Raw genomic sequence first — 18,127 nt, 5'->3', positions numbered from 1 at the left:
TGTTGTCAACAGGGACTCACAGGAGCTGTTTGTCTCTTCCAACTACACCCCTAAACTCCCATTGGCTGACGACTGAAGGAATGGGTGTCGTTCTTTAAGTCTACCCCGGTCTCGTTGGACAGGAGGTAAGAAGGCATGTTCGCAAGCTCCTCCTTGCCCTGTGATCTTTTACACACAGTAAACCCAGCTTATGTTATGGCAGGGCTTCACACTGGCATTTACCAAACGCCCGTGGCATGCCACTCTCCCTGACAGCACCTCACCGCTTACTCAGGGGACAGACAGACACACAGACGAGCAAGGCTGAACTGTGCAGATAGCAGTTTGTGGACTGTCTGACAAGCAAGCCCTCGCATCACTAAGACTAAGTGGAGAAAACTGCAGAACACTTCATCACAAGGTAAGCACAGGCGATGATTAAATATGCATCTCAAATCTCTCTGCCGCTGGAAACTGTTGGATTGTATTGTTAATCAAAGATGTTGAATGCTGACCTTGAATGTATTCAATCCAGGTCTGGCTGCTCTAAATTCAGGGTCAGCAATGCTTTTGGCTCCAGAGTGATTTAACAAATTGAGTAGAGTGGACCTCTGGGCCTGTGCTGAATACTAATCAGACCCACCGGAGGATGACTCTGCCTTCTTTTAAAGATTTATGTTGAAATGTATTTACATTTTATTACATCTATAGTTACATGCCCTGTGAAGGAAGTGACTTTGTGTACTTGAACAGAGACACACGTGGCCATGTGAATACACGGAGGCAGCTAACTTTCTATTTTAACCTTGCCGTGCAACATACCACGGCGTTCTTCCTAGCGTAAAGCCCCTGGCAGCTGTTTCGTCATATGTGCTTTGGGTATACATACCACACAATGAGACTTAGATGCCACAGTGCAATGCTGACCCTGTTGCTATTGGAAGAGGACCAGAACATCTCAGACAGTCCAAAATCCCCCTGATGAAGAACACACAAATACAGCAATACAGAAAAATAAACAGCACTAGAGTGGATGGGTTTCTAGGAAGTCTTGATGGACATACCAAGTGTAAGATGTGAGTTTGAAAGACAAGAAAAGAAGGAACAGATACAGCAGAGGAGGAATGGAATTTGAGTCCAAACAGTTTGCTTTGGTTCCTAAATCAACTCTTGAACAGAAGACAAGGTTTAGAGTTATGCACTGGAAAAACCACAGTCTGTACAGCCAAACCCGGAGAAGAAGGATTTTTTCCAGGAAAACAGCACAGAAAGCAAACGTGTGGACATACAGAGTGCACAGACAGACAGATGGACACGAGACAGAAGGGGGGAGAGAGAGACAGAGGGAGAAACAGATGGTTAAGTGAATGAACAGCACTCTGTTGAACACACTGTAGATCTCACCGACTCAAAGTCAGTTTTTCAATTATGGAACAATGTAATTTATTGTCCACTATGAAAACTCCTTTCATCTGCTTGTCCAGCATGCATGAGATTATGGACTGCTGTCTATACTCCATTAAGTTGTGAAATAACTGTGAAAGTTTTTTCTTGTACCTTAGGGGTCTAAACTAAATCTTGCCCACATCTTACATCTAAATTCTAACCATTTGTCCTTATCTAAGGGCAAAGCATTTAAATTGGCTTTACAGGGAGGCGTCCCCAGTGGTCCTGTCATACTCAGTTCATATTTAATTTGTGGCTTTGGTAAAGAATGTTGTAGAGTTGTTGTGATTATGAGGTTTGTGCTGATGCAGGGAGAGAGTTAAGCTGTGTGAGAAGGGACACATTATCCAGAGGCTGCGGTGGGATAGGAGAGATGAAATGGACTCAAATCCTGAAAAATGAAAACTATAGGATTTCCTCATCATGAGACCTTTAAAACACAAAAAGGAGTTTAGCTGCTTAGGAAGGAAGTCTTGATAGAAGCCAAGAAAAATGTAATTTTCCCTTACATTTGCCTTTGGATGGAGTTGGGTATTGTGTGGACACAGCAGTGCTGTGCAGTACTGCAGAGCTGTGCAGGATGCTGGGGCCTGTTTGGGGAAAAGTGGATATTTTACGTTTCATTTCTTGGGCTTCCTGTGAGGTGGACCTGCTGGCCAAGCAAAGTCAATTAAAACTTGCGCCATGAAAATGTGGGTGAGAGCGAGTCCATTCTTGCTGCTATACTGTTTCCTCTGTGGCAGCCTGGTCAGGACGTAATGAATGAGTACATCTATTTATGTGTAAGAAACAAAGATCTTGTGGGCTACATTTAAATGGCTTGGTCGATTATGTCACTTGTGCTCGTCTACGAATTGTCAACAGTCTAAATATTAACATTTCTCTAGAAAAAGATTTTGCAAAACGATTCATTGTTTTGTTTAACATTACCACAAAAGTCTATTATATTATCAGATAACAACATAGCTATTGTTGTTGTTATTGTGTGTGTGTGTGTGTGTGTGTGTGGGATAGCTGCACTTTGGATGTCGTTTCCAAATAGAGGACATTCTATTCTATTCTATTCTATTCTATTAAACGTCAAGAGGGCACAATTCAAATCATTTTTATATCTAGGCAGAAATGGAATGTGCTGACACCTTATGGAGGTCTGATTGCCTGCATGCTGTTCTGCTGTGAGGCTGATTGAGAGATCTGCAGGAACAGTTGCTCCCCTTGACTGTGCCAATTGACATTTCATTTGTAATCTCTCTCTCTCTCTCTCTCTCTCTCTCTCTCTCTCTCTCTCTCTCTCTCTCTCTCTCTCTCTCTCTCTCTCTCTCTCTCTCTCTCTCTCTCTCTCTCTCTCTCTCTCTCTCTCTCTCTCTCTCTCTCTCTCTCTCTCTCACACGCACACACATACACACACACACTCACATGCACACACATACACACATGCACATACATCAAACATGTGCAAAGACTTGTCATGTGTTTTTGTAAGCTAAATTTAGACCTGTCAGATGAGCTGCAGAGAGAGGCTGCTTAACTTCTTCATACCAACTAACATCATAATCTATAGTATCAATTTTGTGGTGTTTTGAGAAAATTAAACAAAATGCCGCAATTTTCTGCGATGCTGCACAATTTAATTTGTCAAGATTACCCAAAATGTTTAGAAATGATTTCTTGACACTTTAATCCATAATCCATGTGACTGGGTCAGAGGATGTGTGAATGATGATAACTTTCCCAGGCGGGCTTTCGTCTGTGTTTGTCTGTTTACTGCATTGCTGACATTGTTTGGGGCTGCGGCTCGGTGGCTTTGGTGCCTTAAGAGGACAGCGAGCTGCCACAGAAGCTGGTGGTCAGGGCGGAGGGAGGGGCGGGGGGATAACAGTGCAAGCATGGAAGGGAGGGACACTTGAGACGGTGTGGCACTAGGAGAGGTTAACTGTGTAACTGTGTGCTCTGTAGGTTTACATCGCTGCATATTTACATTGCTGCTAAGACGTGTAAAAAATGCAGAGAGGGCAAGAGAAATAAAGATAAAGTTTCAGGAAAGAAGAGAGTCAGCAGAGGACGAGGAGCTGTACTGAATCAACTCAAATCACGTACAATATGAATATAGAGAGAAAGGGGGGAGGGGAGGAAAGAGAAGTTATGGAGTCAGAGAAAGTTTAGTAAAAGTAAAGTAAAGTAGCAGGCTTGAAGAAGGTCAGAGACTAGTAAGTAGGAGAGAGAGAGAGAGAGAGAGAGAGAGAGAGAGAGAGAGAGAGAGAGAGAGAGAGAGAGAGAGAGAGAGAGAGAGAGAGAGAGAGAAGGGAGTTGTGAGTCAGAACAATGGTTGTCTGTATTTATGTCTGAAGGAGTATATTTTGTTCCACTGGCCATAGTTGCTGGGCTCTGACAGCCTAGAGTTATTTTCAGCTTTCGTCCTGGATGACAGGGCTGTAATCAAGTGAACATCAGGCCGATCCCTGTTGAATAGCAGCAGCCTGATGCGTGGAAGAAGTGAAGCAGTAAGAATGTGAAAAAAACGAAGAAAAGAAGAGAATAAGTTTGAGATAGAAGAAGAGCAAGAGAGTCTATTGTATTGTCCTGAATATGAGAGGTTTTGAAGAAACATTGTCTATTGTGTTATAATCTTTCATCTAATCATAGAACTGAGTTTGAGTCTAAAACTAATCCATTTAAACCTTAAGCCAAATTATTATTAGAAAACTTTTACAAATGTCTTCATGTTCCTGTAGCACAGCACCGCCTCAGCTCTGCCCTCTGTCTTGATTTGATCTCCTTTGCTTCGTCAGGTACCGATGATCAAAGCAGATAATGTGACAACAACCTGTCTGCTCAGCTAAGACATCAAAATGATGAAAGGACAAAATGGTAAATTCCCTGAAATGACCGTATTTCACTGAATCAGAACTTTTGGTGCCATGAATACTGAAATACTGTTTTCATTCTTACAGGAGGGGTCATGCCGCACAAAACAACAGAGAATGGAATAAAGGGGAAGCCTCTTTACTCAGTGGAAACCCCTTATGGCTACCGACTGGACCTGGACTTCCTTAAATATGTAGATGACATAGAGAAAGGAAATACCATCAAAAGAATCCCCATCCAACGCAGAAGCAAAGGCCCTCGATCAAGCACTCTACCCAGGAACCTTAATCAATCTGGCTGTGGATACCGACCCAGCGCCTGGGGATCTACTGGAGCTCTCAGCCCCAGGACACGACTATCAGATACCCACCATCATGGCTACACTTCCTGGGCGTATGAGCGCAGGTCAGCACTTTCTCCCACACGACTTCAATCCCTGGCAGAGATGGAGGCCAGAATCAAGGAGTTTGATGAGCAACCACTAGGGGAGCACATCAGACCCCATCTCCTCCGTGCCTCCAGTCTGCCACTCACTGTGTTACTGAGCCAGGGATCAGAGTCCACAGATGACCCTGGCAGCCTGAGGAGTTCAAGGAATTACCTTGGAGGAAGAGACGCCTCCTGTGAAGATGTCTTCCACTCTGTGGACTGTCTCACAGACAGCCCTCGCAATCAGGACTGCTCAGGGCTGGTGAGACGGCTGACAGAGGCCCTAGAACGTGTAGGGGAGTTGGAGATGGAGATGAGGGTCATTCCAGAGCTCAGAGCCCAGATCTGCATTCTCCAGGAAGAAAGAGAAAGGCTCCGTCTGGGCCTGAACTCACCTGTCCAGTCCTCCTCCGTCAACGGGACTTCCTCCCACTATGGCACCTTGGACATCAAACGGCCAAGGCATGAAAGTTATGTCAGGTTTCCTAAAAACCAACAAGTGACTCAGGTGGACTCTAACCCTACGCACGAGTGGAGGACTAGTACAGATCTGGATGAGCTGCTGACAGTGACATCTCTGCAGGCCAAGGTGGCTGTGCTGGAGCAGAAGCTCCACGAGAACGGCCTGGAGCTCCAGAAGGCCTCGGAACAACTGAAGGAGCAACAGGAGGAGGGCAAAAAGAACGATGTTAAAATTGAGCACCTAATCAGGCACCCTGGGGTGTGGGTCCGTGCAGAGAGAGTGGTGGTAAACCAGGAGGGAGAGGAAGTGGTGAGGAAAAATGACACAGCTTATAACAAAGTGTCTTCCTTAAGTGGTTCAGATGCATTAGTGGATGTAGCTGTTACCACAATTGGACAAAAATGTCAACAAGACCCTAAAGTGGATTCCACAACATCAGCAGGGAGTCCATCAGTGCCTATGGAACTCGGAGACGCTTCAGTTGAGGGTGTTGTTGACTCAGCAGTTGTATCCCAGCACATCAGGAAGATCAAAAGACTCCTGGAGCAGCAGTGGGAGTGCTTGTGTGCAGACAGTGATGTAGTAGATAAAGGCAGACGTCTGGAGCATCCAGACCCTAAAGTCAACTCTCTGCAGCAAGAGATGATGGGCCTAGTCGACATTCTTTCCTCCTACTACTCCCAGCAGGGTGACATTGAGGGAGAAGGGGCTGAACGTGAAGGTATTGTACTCCACACTCTGTCCCCTAAATGAATCAATGAATGAATAATTTTCTAGTTTCTATTTCATTGAAACTAGTGTTTTGTTTATAATAACAGTTCCCGGCAAGGCACAGTCGCCACATTTGCTTTCCACACAGCAAGTAGTAATCTCTGTGTGGCTTGGAACACAAAGGACTTTCAAAAATCAGAGCCAGTTTGAAATAGAAATAGAGTAATAATGTGTAACTATCAACACAAAATGCAGGAGGTGTTTTTCTAACATATACAACACGAGAGACCCCCCACGGTATTGCAGGAATGTGAAGTTGGTATGTGGCTCTTGGCTTCTGTTTCAAACCACACACTCATTCAAAGTGTTCTGAGATGTGTTTCATGTCAGATCCACAGATTTGTCTCCTGGCATTGGGTCATTTTCAAAAACAACATCTGCTTTTGATTTTTGGAATAATCGTATCTCGAACTATTAACGTTGTCGCCTTTTAATTGGGCGTCGCGCAGACAGCTTGGGTTGGTGTCACATTTATTCAATTCATGAATGAGTGATGTCATACCCCGACTTGGAGCCAGCACCTCTTATGATTTCAGACAAAAACGTAAACAAATGTTGATAAGTTGTAGAAAAAATTGTTAAAAAAAGGTTCAAATTAGCTCATAACTGATTTACTTCACTTACGACTATGAGAATAATTGTGTTATTAGGACTTTCAGCTGTGTTCTATCCTATATTTCATGGTCATCTCTGTGGTTCCCTCCTCTGTAGACCCTATAACCATCACACAGACTGACAGATGTGCCCAGATGTCAAAAAACCTGCACTTTGGTGGTGTTGATGAAGGGTTAGTAAATAAGTCTCTCTGATTTTGGCGACCTTTATAATTATGATTACTGGTAAAAACCACAGTTTTGGTTGACACACACATACTAACTTGAGGTTCTTTAAGCTATGGTTGTTTTGTATTGCGTGGTTGTGACAGAGACAAAAAGCCATAATTAAAGCTTGAAAAAATGAAGAAATGCTATAATTAAATTGGTAGAAAATGAAATGTTCCACTCCCTCCTAAGTTAAAGGAGGATAGCGGTGCCTCAGAGTCCCAGTGAGCATTTAATGAAGTCCACTGGCACAAACAGGAGGCTTTATTTCACCTCCTTCTGTCACAATAACCCCAAACTGCTCACTGTGCAGTTCCCTGGGCCTCGTAATTTCTGTTTCATTATTCCTACCATATAAAATGTTTATTTGGTTGTAAAAATCAGAGAAATCCATGAACTCTTTAGGTTTTTGGTTTTGTTTTAGAATAAGTTTTGTCTCTATTCTCTCATTTCTGGCATTTGAAGCTTTAGAAAATTGGACTTTAAGCCTGCCTGTGATGAGAATAGAATAATTGGAATACATGGAAAACTCAAGCTTTAATGGCTTCCTAGTAGAGACAAACCAGACAAACAGCAATGATTGGCTGGTTAGTGGTTTGTAACGGAAATAAATGAAAATGACTGGGACAACATTTACAAATAGTTGACTAATTTCAAATACCTGCTTTGGCTTCTTTCCTCTGCTAAGAAGTGAAACACCTACAAGTGGAAAGTTTGTTGGGTGGGACTCTGCGTCCCAGAGTGTTCACGAGGCTTCGGAGCAGAAGGAGGGCGACGTCGGCCCTGGAGAGATGGCAGCCACCCAGGTGCAGGGCCACCCAGAGCAGAGAGAGACTGACACACACACAGAGATGAGTCCGGATAGACGGATGACACTGGGTGGAAGAGGATCAGGGGGGACAGATGGAGAAGTCGCGTCTGTGGAAGATGAAGCACCGGAGAATGTGGCCAAGATGAAACTGCTGCCCCCAGGGGAGCAGATGGAGAGCAGCTCAGAAACAACAACCGGAGAGAGGTAAGAGATCCACAACCAAAGTATCACCAGTGTTTGTTTATTACAATACTGGAAAATGCGATTTCGAGGAATATATGCCAAGATAAATATTTTCATATCTCCTGGGAATAAACTCTGAATGCTATGAGACACAAATTCTCTTATAAGGGAAATGAAATGTTCTCTCTGTCTATCACACACACACGTCTAGGGAGACAGTGAGTGGGGAATTTATGGAGGCCTGTCACTTCCTCAAAGACCACATGGACAACATGGACAACCCCAACGATGATATGGTATGCAGTCTTTGTCCTGCCACATATATATAATATATCATTTTCTCTATATAATAGTTGAGGTAGCATGACTGGGAAAACTTCTGGTATGTGGAAATTTTATGAAAACCAATCATATTGTCCACATCAATGTCAGAAAACTGCATTATCCTTTCAACTCTCTCTATATTTGTCTCCTAGAGGAAAGCCCTGGTTGTGGTGTTTAAGAATTGGTTCTATGCAGCAGCAGAGGAGGCCTCAGTGGTCAGCAGGGTGTCTATGTACATGAAAGAGGTGAAGAAGGCCACACCTTCTCTGCTGGCCTTCTTGGTCAACCTGGCAGATGACAATGGCAACACAGTGCTGCATTACAGCGTCTCCCACTGCAACTATGACATCGTCAGTCTGCTACTGGAAACAGGTACTCTTCACTATAGAACAATAAAACAGTGCTGAGTATCTGTGTTGACAGCACTACAACCTTTTAATATTGGAAACATAGAGTTTAAGCCTTTTCTCTCTACTGCAGGTGCGATTGATGTAAGCCTTCAGAACAAAGCGGGCTACACAGCAGCGATGCTGGCCTCCCTCACAGCCCCTGATGGCCCCGGTGGCATGGAAGTGGTCCGTAAGCTCATGGAGCTGGGCAACATTAACATTCTCTCCAGCCAGGTAACACTGCTCTGATTTAACACGGACACCAACAGGTTAATGAGAGGTTGTCAACATGTTTTTTTTAGCTTTTCAGTGGGAAATTGAGGATGTCATCAAATCACACAGTCGGTGCACACAATCAATCATGCTTGAACACAACACTGAACTGCTATTGGCCTCCTCAGGATGTCAGGATATGTTTGCAGACAGTCACTGCTTTATTTTATCCCCTAATAGGATACAGTCTTTATTACCAAACATCTTCCTGTATCGTTCAATCAACCATTGTCGCTCCTCCTTCACCCAGACAGGACAGACTGCACTGCACTTGGCTGTGAGACACGGGCGGGTGGTTATGGTTCGACTGCTGCTGAGCTGTGGGGCTGAAGCTAACATCCAAGACAACCAGGGAACCACAGCCCTGATGTTTGCATGTGAGAGGGGAAACACACACATCACAAGGCTGCTGCTGGAGAGGAGCCACTGTGATCTCACCCTGACTGACAAGGTGAAACAGATACAGATTACACTGTATATATAAGCTTTTACCAGACAAACATTTCACCTAAGAGGCAACAGGAAGTTCTTTCATTTGGGATATGATCATCAAAAAATGTGTTTAACTTCTATCTCTCTAATTCCATTGCTCTTGTAAAATCCTGTTATAATTCTGAAGCACAAAAGGACACAAAAATCAGCCTAATGAAATATTTGACTTTGCTGAAAGTGTGGACTGACATCTTAAGTAGAGCTTTCGCAGGATTAATAAGGTCTAGCGTGAAACAAATCTCTGTGGGCTGACACGAGCTAATCCACTAACAATACCAGTCAGTCTGGAAGGAAGGAAGGCAGGGAAGAGAACACAGGGAGGATATCTGCTGCTTTTGTATAAGGATGTTTTTAATTGTGGTTTAGGATTAAAAAGAAACCTGTCCAGCATCTAGCACCAGATTTCACCTCGACAGTTTATTAGCTTGATTTGGCAAATTAAAGCTTGAGATGAAACCTTACCCCATGTATTAGACTCAAAAGATTGGAAATTCCACCTTCAGGCTTAATCGTCTTACTGTGGATTGGAGTGTTATAATGCTCCTTCCACTTCAAATAGGTCCATAGCCACAAGGGAACTACTAATTTTCTGTTTCTACTTCTTTCTGTCTCCCAGCGCGGTCGAACAGCACTTTCTGTCGCCACACACGGTTCTCACTCCGACACAGCCGCCCTCCTGCAAGCCCATGCCAAAGCCAGAGCGATGTAGAGCTGGAAGACCCACATGCAAAGAACCTTCAAACATAAGATCATCTGCCATGTTGCCATGTTTCCTGTCTCAAAAGTCTGTAATAGGATTTCCTTTGACAGTTTCTGAAGTCTGCGCGTCAGGATGAATCTATGTCCCTATACATTAAAAATGCTGTATTCCAAAGCTCATACTTAGGCCTGATATCTTTGCACAACCAATCTATCCAAATATTTATTATTCTTTCATAGAGTACAGGATTTTCATTATTATTTCAGTAACTTTTTTGGATTTAAGAAAAAGTGATTGCAGATTGAATTCATGTGTCAACTGAGCAATATTATTTAAATCAAATGCTTGGGAAATACATGAAAGAAATGCAAAAGACATGATCCATGTTGCATGCCAAGAACTGAGTGCCAATTAACCAACCTGCTGATTTCACTCAGAGTTGATGTAAACACTGCCTGTTTGGAATAAAACAAACAAAGACTACTGGTGATGAAGTGTGTTTCCAGACAACTAAAGGGATTTTGAATCAACTGTATCGTTATTGTAATGTCAGACCTTGGCCAGCAGATGGCACAGTCTCACTATTCCGCTATGACTGCTCCCAGGCCTAATCACATAAAATGACACACATACAGAATAGAAATATAAACATAATTCTGAAATTCCAATGTTGAGATTAGAATAAATCCCCTTCAAGTGCAAATGACAATTATAGACCGAACACACACACTGAATTTCACCCGTGAATTCCACCGTGAGAGAGCACCACCATTTCTGACACACCTGCCTGTAAATCAGCTGGAGGGGCCCGGCCAGGCGTAGAACCGGATCTGTTTGGATGGCTTTTGTTCCTTTAACGTCCTGGGAGAGCCGAGGAGAGAGGACAGAGGTGATGTTTTTAAGATAAGATGAAAGAATGAGTATATAGGAGGAGTGGATTTCGGTCTGCCAGAACAAAGCCACTTCCTTGGCCCTGAGGATTTCCCCACCTATCTGCCTGACTGACTGACTGTCCTGCTGTCTTAAAAGCCCTGAGCAGAGAGAGAATCAGAGAGAGAGAGAGAATTTAAAGATTAACTGCAAATGTCATATTTATGGACGATACCCATTCACGTTGAGGTTTCTTTTCATGAAACGCGTCCAAACCAGTGTGTGAGGATGATGTAATGCGTGCAGCACAGTGGGCTGCACCCACAGCTGTGCAGGTATGGACCCACCATCCCCCCCCCAACCCAGACCAGCTTTCATGCCACAGTGAATAAAGGTGTTATTCTTTCCACAGTGATGAACATCAGCAGCACTGGCGTATTCTACCAGACTACATGATGCAACATGGAGGCACTGGCCTAGCTTCAGTTTAATAACGATAATGGAGCTGGGTTGTCTACTACCGTCTCTCTGTCTGCTGAGGAATCACTTTGTCTGGCTCAATGACAAACGCAGTTCAGTCTGTGTGGTTTCTCACATTAAAGGGAGCTTCTGATGTATTTCATGCCAGCGTTCTCTTGCAGCAGCTGGAGCGTCGCACTGCACCGGCGATACCTGATCGAGCAAGAAAATGAAAAGCCGCACAACGAGGACATTTTCAGTCAGATTTTATATATCAATATATAGAGATATTTAAAAGAAATCCATTACAGAAAATCCAAAAGTGGAACCAGTTTGGTCTTGATACAGATGATGTGTGCACGTACAGTGGTTGGTAGTTTGAATTCCCTGTCCTCTTTATGGAAAAGAATGCTGTGGGGAAATAAAGAGACTTAACAAAAAGGCACAAATTAATCATCTCATCAACACTAAGGGTGAGAAGCTTTACAAACATGTGGGAGGATTTTTTTTTTTTTTAGATTTAAGATCTGTAAGACGTATTTTATGTGAAAAGAAATAAAGGCGGCACACAGAAATCAGAGCTAAATGATGCACGACAAGAAACAACACAAACCACTTTGGATAATTCATATTTCTTACAATCAGGGAATGCAGTGCTCTCTTTTATACAAATAAATTAATATACCTGTCAACACTTTGTTATCTAAAATCTTATGTACATCCCTTCTTCTACAGAACTGTATAATACATTATCAAAAACCTTATGAAAGTATATTTACAAATCAATGATTCAAAAAGCACCCTCAGAGCTTCTCCACTGTCATTCACTCCATTCGTTCCCTCTGTGACACACACACACACAAACACACGCTTACACACACACACACACCCACATTTGCACTAGTACTGTACATCAACATACTGTGCAGACCTGCATACAAAGTTATTCCTCCATGCATTACTCGACACAGAAGGCATTCTAAGAGGGTTGTGCAACAAAGAGCATACAAAACGGTTCAAATATGGCTGTGGGATCAACATAAACACTCACATGCATGGAAATGAACACACACACACCCAAGCACACACACACACGCGCGCTCCAGTGTGAATTCATCATTGTTGGGATGATCCAGAACTCATTTTCTTATATTTCTGTGACACCTGTCCTGTCCTGTCTGCAAAAGGTATCAGTCACCTCAGGAGGGAAAGTGTAAGCTATGGGATCCAACTTGCTTCCGAGTGTGTATGAGTGTGTGACTATACTGTCAGTAGGTGAACAATTATGCATGCTGTTTGTGTTTTCTGAGGGCGAGTGCACATTGTCTTTGTTCTTCAAAGAACAGCATGAATGTTCTATCAGTGCACAGCGTGTGTGTGTGTGTGTGCGCATGAGTGTGTGAATGTGTATGTGTGTGTGGCAGTGCGAATTTTCCAAACATGAAATCAGATAATGGCGTACACAGTGGCTTCACGAGGGCGTGTCGGACTACAGTCTCATCTCAACACAGGCGGGAGAAAGAGCTTTCACACCTGCTCTCACACACGTTCACCACTATTCTCCCTCATCTCCCCTGTGCTCACACTGTAGAGCCAAGTGTGTCTCCTTTCTTTCCTGCCGTAGTCTCCCAGGCGCTCTGGGGTCAAAACCAACATAACCTCATGAACCAAACCACTACAACGGCACTCAGACAGCTCACCCTCGCTAAAAACAAGCAGAAAACACAAACTGGGTTACAACCTCGTGAAATCAGAGAATGAATCAATCATATCAACGTAAACCCATACAGTAGAAACGTGATTAGAAAGGATAGCTGGGGTAACGGTGGCACTCATGAGTTATTGATCCTAACATAACGGATTGTCCCATCAACGCAGGTACTGCCCTAGTTTCATACTTCCCCCCGGTCCACCAGGTATAACATATCAAAAGCCAAGTCAAAACATCAAGGGTGAGGGATCGGTTCTGTCCGGCCCCCTTCACAAAACATGACACACACCAGGGCACACACCACTCAAAAGACGAACCAGTCCGACTCGATATCCCCGCTTAGGTCAAAGTCGGGGGGTCACATTATTAAAGAAAAATTAAGAATGTAAGTAATTCTCAATTCCTTCCTTCCTGGAGAGAAACAGTCCGAGCTCCAGCAAGGAAACAGTGTGAAAGTATCTTAAGAAGAGTTACAGGCGTGTTATTACTACTGCTGCTTTTCATATGGACATTGGCATAGGACACAGCTGTGACGGGCTGGACGGAACGTGAGATCTGCTGTTTGTTCTCTCAGCAGACTGGAGTCAAAGTCGCCCCTGACCTCTGTGTGTGTGTGCGTGTGCCTGAAGCGGCCGCCTTTCCTTCCGAAGAACGCCCACGTCGTCGCTTCACTTTGCCGTAGAGAGCATGGGCTGCTCCGTGTACCAGTGAGTTCCTGGGTCGGGCATGCTTCCCCCCAGTGGCAAGGCGATGAACTGCGGGCAGGTGCCACCCCCTGCCCCCACCACCCCCATGTTAACCCCCTGCGGGTACGGGTGGTGGTGGTGAGCGTGGTGCCCCATGCCGTCGGTCCGCCCGATGTGGATCTCGTCCTCCTCGCCCTCGCCGGTGGTCTTGCGGTAGACGGGGTTGTCGAAGTTCATGCTCTTGGTGGAGTTGTGCCTCCAGTTACGCCAGACCAGGTAGACGCTGGTGCAGACCAGGCCGAAGACCACTGTGGCAACGATAGGAACTGCATGCGTTTAACACACAGCGGCAGGGACATGGGAAGGTGGGAGCGTTAACAAGGCAGAATCCATGGCATGAAATGACACACACACATACACACACACACACAGAGGGGAGCATTACGGGCATGCGGGGGACACAGAGGGTAGGGGGGGGGGGGGGGGGCTGACAGAGAGGTTGTGTGTTGGACGCTAGACTGAATATGTCAAGGTCAAGCTGGGTCCAAGCTGACTCGTCCCACAGATTACAGGTTTTTCACACAGACTGTAAAAAGAGACATTACATCACATTCTATCCTCTGCAAAGCTGCCCTTGAATGAGTCATGTGATTTAATAATGCTTTGTTAAATGAGACTAATAAAGCTTTCACACTTTAATGTTGCCGTTTATGGGACAAATTTAAAGCAATTTGTAAACTGCACTGTTTTCTCAGCTGGTGAAATATGGACAAAATTAAATCCCTTTTGAAACAGTTGTCTGGTTTATTATCCAGGTTCATTAATCTTGTGTGTAATCTATTTTACATGTTCATACTGTAACCAGTCGAACAGAAGAAGGAAGAGTTTAAGGAACGTTTCAACAGCCTTCATGTTATCATAGTAATGATACATAACTATCCTCGTCTCTGGAATCATTGCAACATTCTTAATGCAACCTATACTGCACTAAAAACTGAGACAAAGGCTCTGTGACATCATGTCCTCTGGCTGCAGCAGGACCCAACACAACAACACGGCGTGGTGGAGTGAGTAATGCGGTGTGGCAGCAATGTCAGACGCACAGAAACTGACTCTCCTCAGCGAGGCGGCCCTGTGGGTCAGGCTTCTATCCCCGGCACAGCAGGGGTCAGTGTGCATGGGCGACAGAGAGAGAGAGAGAGAGCGAGAGAGAGGGAGGGAGAGAGAGAGAGAGAGCCTACAGGACGCAGGTAAAAAGCTCCTCTGTGCAGGATGCTGAGGCCGGAGGGGCAGACAGACCGTGTGCAGCAGACAAACGCATACAGACAAGGAAGGCTGCAGGTGACTTACCGATGGGGATGACCACGCCCAACACGGCCACCGTCAGGTTCTCACCCAGGAGGAAGTGCTCGCTGCCAGCTGCAGAGGGAGATGAAGGTGGGGGAAAGAGAGGAGAGGAGATATAGCGGACAGCAAAGCGAGAGAGGATAAGGGTAAGAAAATGAGCGGGATGGAGAAAATGTGTGCGAAAGAGTGTGAGAGATAAGCAGGGGAGGCAGGAAGGAAGGGAGAGGGGGGGAGAGAGAGAGAGAGAGAGAGAGAGAGAGAGAAAAAAAGGGGAAACATGATGAATAGGTGGGCGTTTGTTGGCTCTGTGGGTTCCTGGTCACAGCAGAAGCCCCTGACCTTCTCTACATCATCCATCCAGACTCCATTAGCACAATGTCACCTCATCTTACACCCTGGACTCATTTACATACTAACTCTCTTACATACTGTACGTACACTTACACAATACACACACGCATCAATGGCCTCACACACAGACAACAGTCCACACAGAGGGCAATTTATGGAGCCAAAGCCGACATTTTCAAGGTGAAGGTACCATCTATTACTGTTATTAAAGGCAGTGGAGCGCGGCTGTTTGGGCTTGTAGATATCTCACTTTAATGTCATCATAATGGCGAGGGTGAGGTTGTTAGCTACATTATGAGAGTGAGTGAGAATGGAGGACGGGGCACTTGGCAGGAGATGAAGGGACTCGGGTGAAAGTGCCGCTTCATCATAGCAGCACTCCGTCCCTTCTCCGTCTAAGGAGCAAAGACCCCGAGCGCTCATGTGAGAAATGTTAATCTTGTGATGAATCTGTTCATGTGGAAGTAAGAACGTGACAAACTTGAGTCAGGGCAGCGTTCTGACACGAACCCCCTCATACACGTTAGCTTCCACTCACAGTGCTGTGAGATGCTGCTGTCCCCTGCAGGTGTGGTGGAGACGACCGGCGCGGTGGCGGTGGAGTTGGAGCCCAGAGCCTTCGAGTCCTCCGACAACACAGCTGTGACCGCCGTGACGCCTGCAATGGTGTCAGGCGTAGCAGAGGGAGCTGTGGTCAGGTGGGGGACGGCGTCAGCTTGCGATACTTGTGAGGTCGACGTGTAGTCTTCTGCGTCGGCCCCTCGGGGGTCGAGTGTGGAGCCGGCGGGGGGTGAGGGGGGAGACGTGGTGTCGTTTCTGGGGGCCTCTGGAAGGGAGGGAGGGAGTTTCAAAGACATTTTAGTCACCGGGCTGATTACAGCTCTGCTCAGGCTGATGTCAGGTGAAGGACAGGGACACGAGTGGAAATACATCAGAAGGGTGTCCATATGGGAATGAGGAGGAAGAGTTAAAGGACAGCAGAGGACACACACACTTCAGCAGTCCTGATTACTAATCCTGACAGTATGAGAACAATCAAACACAACAAAGAGATTCTGATGTTTTTTATTTGAGACCTTATCTGTAACAGCTTTTGGAGATATAAATTATATTATGTTATCTTACATTTCTTGCAGATTGCACTGGATTGCATGACACACAGTGTAGACAGTGGTTCATGCTGCTGTCTGCACCCTCTGTATGTGTTGCTTAGCAACCATGTTTATTTAGTTACAGGCTGTAGGACCATGCAGGTTAGAGGGAGCCTTTTATTTCTAATTAATTCCATTACATCTGAGCTAAAACGCAATTAGCAATTGCTTATTTAATTAGAACCTTTACAAATGATAAATTATTATCTATCTTAAACCTTAAGTTGCTTCTGAGCAGCCGATAATAAAACATGAATACCCGTTTGTTGGGTTTCAATATGGTTTTCCTGATTAAACTTCAATTTCAATATTTCAATGCTTCTCCACTGGGTTTTTTTTTTTTTTTTAACTCGAGTGCTCAAAATCCTTGAAAGTCCTCTGTGATGTGAAGTACAGATATTCAACACACAAGTTAGATAACTGCAATATAAATCATTTTGGTTTTCTACCCAATAAATCCATTAAGTTGATACTGATTACCATGGATTCTGAGTTAATACTCCAGAGCCGGCTCACCTGGCACACAGCCCCTCATTTCAGGCCCCAGGTCCTGTCCATCAGGGCAGGCGCAGGTGTATTTGGGAGAGTGTTCAGTGATCTGCGGAGCCTTAAGACACAAGTACTCACAGCCTCCATTGGCCACGCTGCCCAGATTACAGCTGTCTGGGCCTGAGGAGAAACATGAAGAATAACATCGTGTTTACACACAGAAATCATTCAAAATGGCAGAAAGTAGCTGCAGAATACAGAACATGGTTGGACTGCATAGAACAGCTAGTTTGCATTGTGTTCATCACAAAGGCCACAAAGTCCATTACACACTAGGTGAGATGTGAAAGTGATGGAGACGGATTTGCAAAGATGCTGACAAAGACTCAATAACATACTGGACTTCAGATAAAAAATAGAGACTGGAAGATGAGGCTGCACAAAGATGGATACAGAAAGTGACACAGAAAAGCAGATAGAAGAGTGAAGAATTGCGGTCTGGCTATGAAGATGAAGTTCTCAATCAACCGGGCTGACAAACCGCCTCACCCACCCTCACCCACCCTCACCCACCTCATCATGCTTACATCATCACAAAGCGAACATAGAACGGTGCGATGTCACCTGTACACAGATTCTCTCTCACACACCTTGTGGCTGTCGGAGCTGGTGGAAGACAACGATGTCGTGGGGGTCGTTGAGGTTTTCAGCCAGCGCCTGGACGTCCTCACCCGTCAGCCTGTTGGCCATGAAGACTGCAGCCCTGTCTCTGTCTGTCCAGTATATACGATCCTGAGTTACAGGGACATTCTGTGTTAAATTGGGAATTTTATAGCAAGACAGGAGGGAAGCAAAAAAGTGCCAGAAGATTTGCTGGCACAGCGTTTAATTCCTATGAATGTGCATGTTCTAACTCAGAGCATATCATCCCGTATAAGAAGATTGAATTCGTTAACTGGTTTGCTTATTTTCTTACTTTGTATTTGCATGTAATCACGGTTGTTTTTGGAGCAGGGATTTGGAATTTAATTAAGATGGCAATAGCTCAGAGTCAGAGCTTAAACATTGCATGTTTACTAATTGATTCGATTGCTGTGTTATACTGGTTTCTCCCTCA

General features: G+C 44.8%; 2 protein-coding genes across 2 annotated transcripts in view; one reads left to right on the top strand and one right to left on the bottom strand.

The window, feature by feature from the left end:
• The first annotated feature begins 179 nt into the window (after positions 1–179).
• LOC143010128 (KN motif and ankyrin repeat domain-containing protein 4-like) lies at positions 180–10,419 on the top strand. The gene is made up of 10 exons (XM_076162325.1): positions 180–400; positions 4,215–4,293; positions 4,377–5,903; positions 6,665–6,740; positions 7,463–7,789; positions 7,980–8,064; positions 8,245–8,464; positions 8,573–8,715; positions 9,005–9,205; positions 9,863–10,419. Exons 2-10 carry the CDS (start codon positions 4,275–4,277, stop codon positions 9,953–9,955), a joined length of 2,691 nt encoding a protein of 896 aa, XP_076018440.1. The 5' UTR covers positions 180–400; positions 4,215–4,274; the 3' UTR covers positions 9,956–10,419.
• Positions 10,420–11,569: 1,150 nt separating this feature from the next.
• The window catches only part of LOC143010194 (low-density lipoprotein receptor-related protein 8-like), a 54,673-nt gene continuing 48,115 nt past the window's right edge, over positions 11,570–18,127 (bottom strand). Inside the window, exons 14-18 of the mRNA XM_076162406.1 lie at positions 17,661–17,802; positions 17,038–17,190; positions 15,909–16,196; positions 15,023–15,091; positions 11,570–13,998 (exon numbers count right to left, since the gene is read on the bottom strand). Of these exons, the coding sequence (XP_076018521.1) occupies positions 13,655–13,998; positions 15,023–15,091; positions 15,909–16,196; positions 17,038–17,190; positions 17,661–17,802 (996 nt within the window). The 3' untranslated portion in view covers positions 11,570–13,654. The remainder of the gene's footprint in view (positions 13,999–15,022; positions 15,092–15,908; positions 16,197–17,037; positions 17,191–17,660; positions 17,803–18,127) is intronic.

Source organism: Genypterus blacodes, unplaced genomic scaffold (assembly GCF_046128005.1).
Source record: "Genypterus blacodes isolate CSIRO-AG114 ecotype Tasmania unplaced genomic scaffold, CSIRO-AGI_Gbla_v1 ptg000120l_1, whole genome shotgun sequence".
Lineage (NCBI taxonomy): Eukaryota > Metazoa > Chordata > Actinopteri > Ophidiiformes > Ophidiidae > Genypterus > Genypterus blacodes.
Note: the sequence above shows the minus strand (reverse complement) of the source record. Positions and strands in the feature narration are given on the sequence as shown.

What these genes read in the sequence shown, in the direction of transcription:
- LOC143010128 (XM_076162325.1), top strand. An exon ending in TTTGGTGGTGTTGATGAAGG is followed by an intron (nt 6,741 to 7,462) that starts GTTAGTAAATAA and finishes TCCTCTGCTAAG; the next exon opens with AAGTGAAACACCTACAAGTG. An exon ending in CAGTCTGCTACTGGAAACAG is followed by an intron (nt 8,465 to 8,572) that starts GTACTCTTCACT and finishes TCTCTACTGCAG; the next exon opens with GTGCGATTGATGTAAGCCTT.